Raw genomic sequence first — 12,423 nt, 5'->3', positions numbered from 1 at the left:
TTTGTAAATTCCCTGTCCAACTACGTTCGATCTTTGGATGAGGAGTCGTGCTTAAAATTACAATTATCTCCATTCCGGCATCCCACGAGAGTGTTGTAAAAGGAACATGATTTTGTGCCCCGCCGCCTGTAGTCGTTGTCGTTTGAAGAAGACGATTCTCTACGACGCCCACCATACCGACCACCACCACCATTATCATTCCTTCTTCTTTCACCACCATTATCATATCTTCTTCTTTCACCACCATTATCATTCCTTCTTCTTCTTCTCCTTCTTTCACCACCATTACCATATCTTCTTCTTTCACCACCATTATCATATCTTCTTTCACCACCATTATCATACCTTCTTTCACCACCATATTTCTCAACACCATTATCATACTTTCTTTCACCACCATTATCATCTCTTCTTTCACCACCATGTTTCTCAACAAAAGTCTTATAGTCATTATCATCTTTCCTCTTAGATAGAGGCCTCACATTAGTAAGAGGTTCCCCCATTCTCTTTTGAGAATGATTAGTAATTTGATCAGAGGAAACAACCAAACTAGTTGATGTTGCTTCATTTAGTTTAATCAAATTTCCCACAATTATCGGATTAGTCAGGGCCTTAAAAAGCTCATCAGGGTCCATATTACTATCTTCATCACCACTTGGCACTATGGAAGTCAGGACCTTACATGCAGCTGTTGCAAAGTCAATAAGGTTGGTTGAATCCATATGATCGAGTTCTTCATCTTCTATCAGATTAATGGGGATCTCGAAAGGTGAGTTTTGATTGTCCTCATTGTCTATGTCCATTAACATAGAAGGGCTGGCAGTACAAATTGTTACAAGTTAATAGATTATCAAAAAAATTAAAGTCTCCCCTTCAAGAAAAGTATATTAACATACTTGGAAGGAACGATGGATCCTGGATAATATATTGTTTCGGGAATCCCACTCTCGCGCTGATATTGTTCTTCGACTTCTAAACTTTCTTCTCCCGATCCCACTCGCCATATCCGCTCCAACATTAACTGAAAATTTCACATATACATACATAGATGTAACATTTTGTTATAAAACTAAGCTAATAATTATCTTTCCCCTATGTCTCACAATTAAATAAGAATATAGTTTTCCAAAAAGAAATCATCAAGTAGTTAACTAAAATGATTCTAAGATAATTACACCAAAAATCATAGCATTAAGCTACATACCTTGGGAGGACAACTCCATTTAATAAGAGGAATTTGAGAGATTTTATTCTTTAAAAAGCTTATAGAATGAAATTCATCAATTTTAGGAGGAAAATTCAAATCAATTCCTGTTTCAACTGATTGTTGATCCCATAGTGTCTGAACTTGGAGATCATCTTCTCCACTTAGCCCTATTCGGGATGGAGATTCGTCAGTGAAATAAAACTTGACCTGCGTGGATGGAAATCATAACGAGATCAAACATCGTTACAAGATATAAACTACAATATGGTTATATGTAAGAATCAGTCATCTCTTTCAAATTTACGAAACATTGAACAATATGACAATTTAATAAACCAATTTTCAAATTTAAAAGTATAACAAATTATAATACGAAATAAATATCAGTGCAAACATCAATTCGAATATAACACTTGGTTAAACTATTTGAATTAGATCACTATAAATATAATTATTTAACTAGTTAGAAATGATCATACTTTAAATAGAATTAATTGATTACACAATAAATAATCAATTCAAATTAGAATAAGCTAGCTGCCACTATTATTTATAATGATACATTTTTTTTTCTCATTTCCATTCTATCTTAGAGTTTCTTTTGGTATCCATAAACCTGAATTGGGGCTTGGAGATCAAAAACACAATGGGATAAGTCCCCAATTATTTGTACCATAATGACAATAATGTCATACTAATAATAATGAAACAACAAATAAAAACTATCATATTGCTCAATCCTCAAACTAAACATGTGTTTCACACAAACTTTGCAGTTCTAGCCCTCGTTTGGTTGCGTTTCCATCACGAAGAAGATCGACTACGCTTATAGCCATCAATTTTTTTTTTCTACATACATTAATTAAATAGACACATATAGTTGTAAGTAATTAAAATTTCAGTCTATATAATTAAATATCCACACTCATTTCATAATAAACAGTAAAAACTATTATTAATTTATTACATTTATCAAAAATAAAACAATAAAAAACACTAAAAAATAAAGTCACAACAAATTATTCTAATTCAATAATTAAAAACACCATCCTTGATTCTTTGATTTGACACCACCATTCAATCCTGTCACAATAGAATTGAGCCAAATCAAATAGATTGGGCTATAATTTATTTTATTTCACAACTATTTGAGCAATGGATGAAGTGGGTATGTTATTTACATGGCCCATTCACTGTACATCTCAATGGATAAAATTGAGAGCTTGGAAGGCCCATTATCAGAAGAGAAGATTTGGAAGTAATATTATAAAGTTATTTCTCCACTTTAAATTAAATCTTCTAAAGCTATATCTCTTTACTTTAAACTAAACAGGCCGAAATCATGTTGTGGTATGTAATGGTAACATAGGCTTGGACATCCTAGTTTTGTGTACTTAGGACAAATTGTTTCCAATTATTAATGAATGAATCTATCTCTCATTCATTTTCATTGTGACATATATCAATTGGTCATGTATTTTTTCTCACTAATTGACAGTGATGTTTGGAGACACTATCTTGTAAGAATATTGATTGTGGACCAAATTTTCATTATCATCCAAATTAACTACCATATCTAAGCATTTAAAACAAACAACCCAAAAGACTACCTACCTCAAACTTATAATCTTATCAATTCCAAATACACCAACTATCTAACTCTTGCAGTCTTGCACTGGACAAAACAAAGTCAATGAACAAAAAAAATTGACACATTTACAACCAACTATTTTCTCATATTTGCCTCAAACAGACCAAAATTACATTCTGGGTGAAGGTTTGTATACTCCACTTATCCGATAAATCTTATTTCAGTATTACTTTGCCTCAAACAAACCAAAATCACATTGAGTGAAGGGTTCTATACCCCACTTATCCGATAAATCTTACTTTAGTGATAAATTTTACACAAAAGTCTCTCAAAATGTATCCCGTAAAATTATTAGGATGTGTATATTTAATAAATCTTACTACAAGACTATCTTTATACAAAAGTCTCTCAAAATGTATGATGTGTACCTCATTTGTACATATTCACAATCATAATCATAGTCACAAACCCATAACCATTAGATGCATCATTATAGTTCAAAACCATCCTGATTATCCTTTTACTAGTTGCTAACAAAAATTGACAGCTACACCAAATTAAATGATCATCTCCAAGAAGTATATATTCTAAATGGAATTATTGCTCAACCAAATTAAGTATGCAAACTCAAACATCTCTATACTCACTCAAACAATCACCAGCTCCGTAAGAATGAATACTCCAAGTGTCAAGTTTATCCCACACCATGTTCGTTTAAACATCATCAAACACGAGCAATGAAAATGAAGTTACAAAACCTTATGTCTCTCAAATACATTCTCAAAACAAACTAGAACTAGCTTGAAAAAGAACATATAACACTATCTCAAAAGATTTACAATATGCTAAAGCAAACTGGTCGGTTGCAGTCCCACCTAGAATCCTAATGGACACCTTCACGAACTAGGAGCAAACAAGAATGATGTTCCAACACATAATGGGAGATACCATCGATCGATACTCTGATGGACTCTTTTACTAATATGAATTGTCATTCCATATGAATTTCTTGTATAAAATCTTAAGATATCTTTAAAACTCCATCAGAAATGGTCTCTTATTCAAACAAAATAATACAAGATCTATTCAAGTTTACTTTTAGGTAGGAGAGACTAATGATATGCCAATATACAATCTATCTTTCAAACAAAATAATACAAGATCTATTCAAGTTTACTTTTAGGTAGGCGAGACTAATGATATGCCAATATACAATCTATCTTTCTATTGTTCGTTTGTATGAGAAACTCACTTTTTTGGTAAACAAAGAAAACACATATTTATCTTACGATCACTTGAAAAAAAAAAGCAATTTTTATTGTGTAAACAAGTCAAATATTGTAATATGATAATAATATTTTCACAATATTTAAGATTTTAGTATATTATCACAATACTTAATCTACTTAATAATATTGTGATAATATTTATAATATGTTAGTTAACATTCATTCATTCAAGGTAGAAAAAAGCTCATAATTAATATGATGCAATTGAGAAGTAGATGCAGCAAAAGTGGGTCACCAATTTTGATGGTGATAGACATAAAATGAAGTTTGAAACAACTACAATGTTATATTAAAAAAATGTTACATATATAAAAGTTGACTTTTCAACAAAGAAAGTAATGTTGAAGATCTAATGACATACTTAGAAAAGAAATGATAGATGAGAAGACCAAAATAATGGTGAATAAGAATAAGAATAAAAATAAAAATAAGAATAAGAATGATAAATTTTTATTTCTTTATTTTTATTTTTAGAGTGAAGTCATAGATCTTACATTTTTTTATGGCCCAATATTACAGTAAGTTAGGATACTCTGTTCCCCTTTAGGGAAGGGAAAACAATTATATTTAAAAACAAAAAATAAATCAACTGTTTTGTCTCCATCATCCATGTGAGGGAGGGGATCTAATTGCATTGTAGTTGAGCCATTCATATTTTATTAGTTTACTTAACATCTTTTTTAAATAATACTTTTTACATTTAAGTTACATTACTTTTATCATTTTGGTTTTAATTCCAGTTAAGCTACATGAAATTTTCCCTAATCTTAATTTTTTCTATATTCTATCTTTGAAAATGATTTGTATTTCCATCATAAGAATAAATAGATAAATCTTGATTTAATTAGATCCTCTTTCATATCTATTTTAGAAAGTAAATAATATGATAAATACTCAAAATATGATATCCCTACAAAATCAACATCTATAACTGACTTAATTTCCTTGATTTTAGCCATAAAACAACAATTTTGCTCAACAAATTAAGGTTTGCAAAGACCAATTTTTGCCATTGCCACATAAGCACTAAATCTTTATTTATTAAAATTTGCAATTTTATTTAAATGTAAAAAATAAAATTTTTATATCTCGATATCTATTTTAGTTATTCAGGTTCAATAACTAAACAACTTAATATTTATAAAATTGACTTCAAAATAGTAAGATGTTTAAATATTTACCTTAGAAACTTTTCAAGTTCAAACAACAAGATATTTATAAAATTGATATTTCAACATAGTAAGATCTTTAAATATTTACCTCAGAAAGATTAATGTCGGAAGCCCAAGAAACGCGTTTTGACTTCTGTAATCCTTCCATATCTACAAAATAATGATTTGAACATTAAATTAGATTAGTTTTATGAAAAATATTACTAAACATACAAATAGATATAAAAAATACAACTTTTTTAATGGGTTCCATTGTGTCTACTACCACTACCACGATGGAAGAGCATAAAGGGAACTAGATATCGTTTTCTGCATCCATTAAACAACTATATAATTAAAATGGGGCGACACTAGAAAGAAACAAATTTCAAGTTTCTCCAGATTTCTCTATCTCCGATTTTGACATTCAATATCATTTGTGTCTAATAACTAACTTTTCCAACTCAACCTGATTTTGATATGTTTACTTATCATGTAAACATGGATTTCGACTAGAATCCAAAAACAAATGACCAAGAGCTAATTTTTTTTATATTCAATTTAGGTTGTGTTTTCGTGTATCTGGTCAAAAATTGCTATCATAAAATGAACTATACACTTTCTAGTCATTCTTTCCTTAAAATATACATTTATTCTCTATATCTCCATACATTTATTCTCTATATCTCCTTGTAAAGTCAACTTCTCTCTGAGGGGTATTTCTTTTTATCTAGTTTTCTCCTTGGGGTCACTTCACTTTTTCTCAAATTTAGAATTTTAAAATAGGCACATTAAATTGTCAAAAAAATGATTGATTGTATAAAAACACTAAGGCATGTCCTTCGGAATTTTGCATTTCCTTGGCAAAGTTTCAGTTCAAGATGCAGCTTTCGATTGGTAAGGGGTTTTGAATGGTGTTTGAAACGGATGACTCGAGCAAGAGAATCTAATGGGGGCAAGAGTGGCTGTGCATAAAAGGTTAAAAGGAAGCTGAATCCCCCAAAGTCTCTTCATATTTCCTTCTCTCAATTCTTGTTTTGGTAAGTAAAATATCATTCAATTTCTATATATTTGTTTATATGAATGATGATCAAGTAAACAATCATTCAAATTCCTGAAAATGTTAACTGGAATCTCCCTTATCCTCCTCCAGCTTCAAGTCTATGATCTGAAGATCTAATCAAGATGTTGTAAACATTCAAGCTAATACTCAGAAGCCAGAGAACACAAATTTCATCAACTCAGGATTACAACCACCACCTCCACCCTCCTAAAAGTTCTCCAGCCATTTGCTTCACCATTCTTAAGCTGTCTCGGTTAAACTAGAGCCTCAGAGTGCAAAGCCAGCTAATTTCATCACATAATCACTCGAGTTTGCTGCCGTGGGCATCTCAATAGCAGCTAGAATCGATAATCCTCCATCAACAACAGATTGATGTGAATCAATTGGACATCTCTAATACTAATACTGGCTTACACAGACATTTCCTGACAGTTCTTGTTTCTTAAGCTTTGGCCCACACGATCCGTTTATGTATACCAATGTAAGGAGTCTCTCCCAAACAGATCATCATCAGCAGCAATTACCCATTTTATGAGATTGGCAAGGCAGAGACTGGCTGAACAGGAGAAAAGAAGCACCCGTTTCACAAATTGGCAGATGGTTGGTTAGTTGGATAGCTTATTTGATGTTTTAGAGTATGTATTACTAGGATTGTTTCCTTTTCTTTAATGTAAGAAAGAAATGTAGGGTCTTGAGTCTTTTTATCTTATTGATGTCTTTTTCATTAAAGTTTTTTATTAGCTCTTAAACAGATTGAGCTCGCCTCACTTCATCATTCACCAAATTGACCAGCCGGCCCTGAGATTATGTCTTCCCTAGACCCCTTTTTTTTATTACTTTTTAAAAACATTTATACTAGTTAATCTATTTTTTCAACAACTAAAATCATTAAGAAATCATCTTCCCAAAGTTTATAATGACCAGCAATTTCAGATTCTTGAACAGGAATGACTAACCGGATCAAGATACTTGATGCAATGCTGCAAAAGTTTTGTAAACGGTTATCTACAAGATTCACCTATTTTCATTCCCCAATATCCAGCCTTCAATCGTTTCCCGTTGGAGAGTCGAGGAGTTCCGGTCTGAGAGGTAGAAATGGAGTAGTAGAAGAAAATGAAAAAAACCCTTTTTTTTCTACGGCTAGCCTATTTTAGTCTCGGAAGAGAAGAGAAAAAATTAAAATAGATGGGTTCTCAATTTTTTTGTTTTTTAGGGTTGCTCATTGGGCTGGGCCTGCTGGATTTATGAAAAAGAAATAAATAAAAATTATAATATTCTTTTAGAAGAATGTGATTCTGTCCATAGGATAAGTGCAAATTTGACTAAATTATAATATTGTATTTTAAAAGTATGTCATTGCAGCACAAGATAAGTCAAATTTGGGTTATTTGAGTTAAGGCAGTCAAAATCGAAAGTTTACATTGATAAATTATAAATTCGTAAAATATAGATAAAATCGTAATAGTTTAATTTGAAAAATAATAATTATAAATATATAATTAAATATTTTATATTTAATTAATTTTAAAATTTTATATATTTAAATATAAAATTAATTAAAATTTAAATAAATAAATAATACTATACAAAAATTATACTTACAAAATTAATTATATTAATTAATTAATTTGAATAAATAATAACTTTATTTTTCAATTTTTAAATATAATTTTTTTTTTAAAATAAAATCGTATAAAATCTTAAAATCGAAATTATTTATACACTCGTAAAATCGTAAAATTTTATTATCGTAAATTTAAAATCGTTAAGAGTTTACTTATTTAAGAGTTTACTTAACATCAGATTCGTTAATCAGGTGTAAAATCGTAAAATTTTGAGAGTCAACTCGAGAGCTTACTCACAGCATGATGAATGCAAATTTTATTTGGGCGTTAAATGCTTCAAATCCATCCAAATGATTTTGTTGAGTGTTTAGGTATATTATGAGGATTAGAGCTGGTTTGAATTCGGCTTATTTAGAAATAATCTTATGTTTGGAGGAAAATGTATTGTTTCATGAAATTCATTTGAGTTAAATTACCAAAATATTAAAATTTTGATATTTATCAACCTAAAACAAAAAAATCTTTAACCAATTGGGATAGAAAATGAACATATATATTGATTGAGATGACTGTAAATGGTTTATAAGCAGCTGTGTGCATTAATTAATATACAGAAGAATATGAATCACTCCATAATATCAAATTCAAATTAAAGCTTCTTCACCGATTGTTTTGCTCTGGGCGAAAAACAAAGAAGAAAAAAATCTTATGGCTAGTTCTTAAAGATCATCAACTCCAATTTATGTTGTGCTTACCTTACTTATTACTGCAGTTCAATCACTGTTCATGGCACCTCACACTTCTTCACCTTTGCCATTTTCTCTCTGAAATAAGCAAGTTTGAACAAATGAACAACAAACAATAAGACCAGACATTCTGGACAGAAATTCTGACCAGGACTGGAGGATTCCAAACAAGTTAAATATCCTAGTTTAAATCAAATATAAGAGCATGAGACTATGTAAAAATACCAGGTGGATGGCCGTTCCCCTTAGAAGGCTGTTGTGCCTGAGATGTGGTGCGTTGAATAATGGGAGATCCAAAACGTCCATTTGCAGTGGTGGGTAAGGAATGTCTTTTCTTGATAGTTATGTCTTGTACATCTGGACTAGATCTTGGGGAGCTATTTGCGAGCGCTTTGGCTCTTGCAGATTCTGTGGCTTGCATGTAGCTGGGAAGAGAATTGCTGCTACTACTATCTCTTGGTTCCTGATCAACTAAGACATCAGTCTTGCCTAAGCCAGAAGAAAAAGAAGCAGAATTGTGCTTCTTCCCACTTTTACGCTCCTTCGTGGTCAACTGCTCAGAACTACCTTTCGAACCAGAATCATGGTTAGAATTCATAGGAGATCTCTTACCTGATGATAATGATCTACGTTTCAGGTCACCCATATTTCTATCAATTCTACCCTTCTTACTGCTCACCGATACTTGACTAGAAGGTGTTCCATTTGATTCAGTGACGGTTATGAGGCTTCTGGGAGATGCTTCAACTGATGACTTGCACATCTGATGACCCATATCGGATCTCAACTCTATTTCCAGATAGGATGATGTGTTTGTCTCGTTTTTGGAATCAATAGGGTGGCTGGATGCTGAAATCAGGTCGTTTTCATCTGAAATTTTGATTTCCTCCTTAACAAAAGTTTCAGTTGGTACAAACTCAGGTCTGATAGGCGAATCAAGGGTAGAGGTAATTGAAAGTTCTGTTCCACATTCTGAACCACTATGTTGATCTGTAGGGTTATGTGAAATAGAGTTTTCCACAAATCTTGAGGAATTTAAAACAGAAGAAGCCAGTTCTTCAAATTTTGTCTGGGCAGCAATAAAGGCTGCGTTTGTCACCTTTCTTGAGCCAAATGCTAACTTTGTATCATCCACTGGATGTTTAATTACAGAATTCTCCAGCTGTGAGAGTGATTCCAGTTCAGATTTTTCAGGAACAGAGATAAGCTCTATTTGTGAAGATGGATTTGGTTGCTCAAGCTGAATTTGAATAAAATCTGAGTCCTTGACTAATCTATCATCAGCAGATGAGGTTGGTTTACATGCAAGAAATTCGAAATCGTCAGCATCATAAGTTATCAAGTTCTCTTCACTTTCAATGACATAACTGTCTATCCCGGGGTTCAAATCTGTCGCGGGTTCTCCATTCACAACCTTTGAATCAATCAAACTGGAATCTTGATGTAGAGATTCGGGATTCAATGAAGAAGGAGATTTCTCAGATTCATTAATAACCGATTCAGGTTTAACTCCTCTCGACGAAACAGACATCCATCTCTCCAACCATCTCCAAGCTGAATCTGCTTTTGAAGAATCACACTTCAGGTAAATTCTTTTGGTCCTAGGCGTCGACTCCAATAGCTTAAGAAGAAACAATTACCAGTTAACATTTTTATTAGAAAGGAAAACCTCCCGAAATTAGTATGTCATCTCCTTTACCTTACAAACAAATTTGTTGCTACAGAAATTGTTTGGTCTTGTTTCCATATTTCCATTCTTCTAAACAATAGAATGATCAATAAACAAAGAAAAAAAAATAGAATTATCAAAATACAGCAAAAAAAGAAGAGAAAAAGTAGAGCATTACCGGAAGCATTGAACTGTCATTGTTCTTCCCTGAAAGACCACGAGCCTGATGTGCACGAACAAGAGACTGCATTTTGATAATTGCTTGAATACATCGTAATGTTTCCACAGCATTTCTTCTGACCAAATGTCCACGTACCATAGCTTGCAGCTTCACTACATGCCTGAGCTTCAGCAACTCTTCCTGGGCCTGATAAAATACTTATGATTTAGCATGACCACCTTAAATCCTAAAACCTCTAATATCAAATGTGCAAGAAAAAATTATACCAAAATAGCTCTGATAGAAGCCTGAACTGAAACTACAGCAGATTCATCCAGGTTGACAATGGTCAATGCCATATCTTTCTCCACAGCAGATTCTTGCAATTTCATTGGAGCAGATAAGGCAGGTTTCTCTTCTATCCATGTTATGGAAGAGGACTTATCTGGAACAATAAGGTCAGATTGCGACTTGAAGTCCAAATTGACAGTTTCAGGAATCTCCTTGTTTAAAGATGGTTCTGTTTCCGCAGGGACGGTATTACTCAACACTCGATCTCTAGCGGATCTCTTCCTAAAACTCCAACCACGTTTATCACTTGGAACCTAAAGTGAAGCAAAAGAAAAGATCAATACAAAATATAATTAATAAAAAAAACTGCCAATCAAACTCAACTCCAAAATCTGTAGAAGATTAGGAGCATACATCTGTCACACTTTTCCCATTCTTCTGGAGGTCCTTAAGATTTGAATTCCTGACCTCCTATTTAAGAATAAGATTTATGTCCTTCCTAAGTAGTTCACAAAGCCTTATTTCAACATCTCAACCGTAATGCCCAATGCCAAAAATCTTGTGAGCAGATATAAATACTAACCATTACATCATTTACATGTATTACTCGGCTGCTTTAATCTATATGAATCAAAGTAGATCAACCTAACGGGAATAGATTTGATTTGTCTATAACACTAAAAAGTAAAGATGAATTAGTTAGGTGGCTCACTCAATTCACCAATTACTTAGCACAATGACTAAGAACATATAGCTTAACAAGTATGCATAAATCAATTAATTAGGTGAATCTTCAAAGCTGAGAGTTAGCTTCCAGGTAAGACAATGCAGGAAGATAAACGTCGCTATTTGTATTACCTGGTGAGCTTCTTTGTTGACGGGATCACAACCACAAGCAATGATCTTCAAGCATGAAGCTGCTGATCCCCCCATTTCTCCTTCTCTCTCTCTCTCTCTGCTCAGCTCCTTTTAGCCACACTCTCCAGAGAACAAAATGTAGTTTATTTTGGTTGAAAGAAGAAGAAGAGCGGACGCCAACACGATTATAAAATCGAACTAATCTTGGGTTTGAGGTCCACTACGTTTTTAAGACAAAATCCGTTTCCTGCTACTGCTGCTGCTGCATCATTTTGTAGTAGTAACGGAGGAGGAGGAGGAGAGCCAATTAAATATCTATACCTGCCTGCCAGTCTATTTATTAAACTAAATAAATAGAAAAACGAAGAGACAAACAAAATAAATATATTCGAAGCAATAAGATTGGATTCAGCTGTCTAAACAAATGCTTCGTAAGACTAATAGTATTAGTTAATGTCGGCAACAGTGGGTTTTGACAGCTTTGTTTGTTTGTCTCTCTCTCTCTCTCTTCCAGGAAACTGTCAAATTAATTAATGTTTCTTCACTCTTCAGTAATAAGGTTAAGGGCATGTTTGGGTCCACATAGAAAAAATTAAGCTTATATTAATTGTCAATTGCTGTTATATAATTAACTAGATATGGTTAGGGTTAGAGTGAGAGTGAATTAATATACTTGTTTTTCTTTTTGAAATAATATATATTTATAAGAAATAGATCGAATTTATGAGTTTGAAAAGATGCCCATATATACACGGTGAGTTGTACATATGATGAGGGGGAGGGGGAGTAGATCCAGAACCACTATTTGACAACTATTTTGTCAACATTTACAC

At 32.5% G+C, this 12,423-nt stretch overlaps 2 protein-coding genes across 2 annotated transcripts; both read right to left on the bottom strand.

Annotated features, from left to right (window-relative positions):
• Positions 1-20: 20 nt before the first annotated feature.
• On the bottom strand, positions 21-5,407 carry LOC124928937 (zinc finger CCCH domain-containing protein 6-like). Its single transcript, XM_047469191.1, has 4 exons — positions 5,348-5,407; positions 1,205-1,414; positions 897-1,021; positions 21-816 (listed from the first exon to the last, which is right to left on the bottom strand). The coding sequence occupies exons 1-4, from the start codon at positions 5,405-5,407 to the stop codon at positions 21-23; spliced, it is 1,191 nt and encodes a 396-aa protein (XP_047325147.1).
• A 2,990-nt stretch (positions 5,408-8,397) lies between these two features.
• LOC124930795 (protein IQ-DOMAIN 32) lies at positions 8,398-11,864 on the bottom strand. Its single transcript, XM_047471151.1, has 6 exons — positions 11,591-11,864; positions 10,729-11,046; positions 10,460-10,648; positions 10,312-10,371; positions 8,838-10,233; positions 8,398-8,690 (listed from the first exon to the last, which is right to left on the bottom strand). The coding sequence occupies exons 1-6, from the start codon at positions 11,663-11,665 to the stop codon at positions 8,671-8,673; spliced, it is 2,058 nt and encodes a 685-aa protein (XP_047327107.1). The 5' UTR covers positions 11,666-11,864; the 3' UTR covers positions 8,398-8,670.
• Positions 11,865-12,423: the final 559 nt, after the last annotated feature.

Source organism: Impatiens glandulifera, chromosome 3 (assembly GCF_907164915.1).
Source record: "Impatiens glandulifera chromosome 3, dImpGla2.1, whole genome shotgun sequence".
NCBI classification, from domain to species: Eukaryota; Viridiplantae; Streptophyta; class Magnoliopsida; order Ericales; family Balsaminaceae; genus Impatiens; species Impatiens glandulifera.
This window is presented reverse-complemented; position numbering and strand designations above follow the sequence as displayed.

What these genes read in the sequence shown, in the direction of transcription:
- LOC124928937 (XM_047469191.1), bottom strand. Translation starts at nt 5,407, where the DNA reads ATGGAAGGATTACAGAAGTCAAAACGCGTTTCTTGGGCTTCCGACATT. An exon ending in AATGGAGTTGTCCTCCCAAG is followed by an intron (nt 1,022 to 1,204) that starts GTATGTAGCTTA and finishes TGAAATTTTCAG; the next exon opens with TTAATGTTGGAGCGGATATG. An exon ending in GGATCCATCGTTCCTTCCAA is followed by an intron (nt 817 to 896) that starts GTATGTTAATAT and finishes TTGTACTGCCAG; the next exon opens with CCCTTCTATGTTAATGGACA.
- LOC124930795 (XM_047471151.1), bottom strand. Translation starts at nt 11,665, where the DNA reads ATGGGGGGATCAGCAGCTTCATGCTTGAAGATCATTGCTTGTGGTTGT. An exon ending in CTTCTATCAGAGCTATTTTG is followed by an intron (nt 10,649 to 10,728) that starts GTATAATTTTTT and finishes GTATTTTATCAG; the next exon opens with GCCCAGGAAGAGTTGCTGAA. An exon ending in ATGACAGTTCAATGCTTCCG is followed by an intron (nt 10,372 to 10,459) that starts GTAATGCTCTAC and finishes TCTATTGTTTAG; the next exon opens with AAGAATGGAAATATGGAAAC.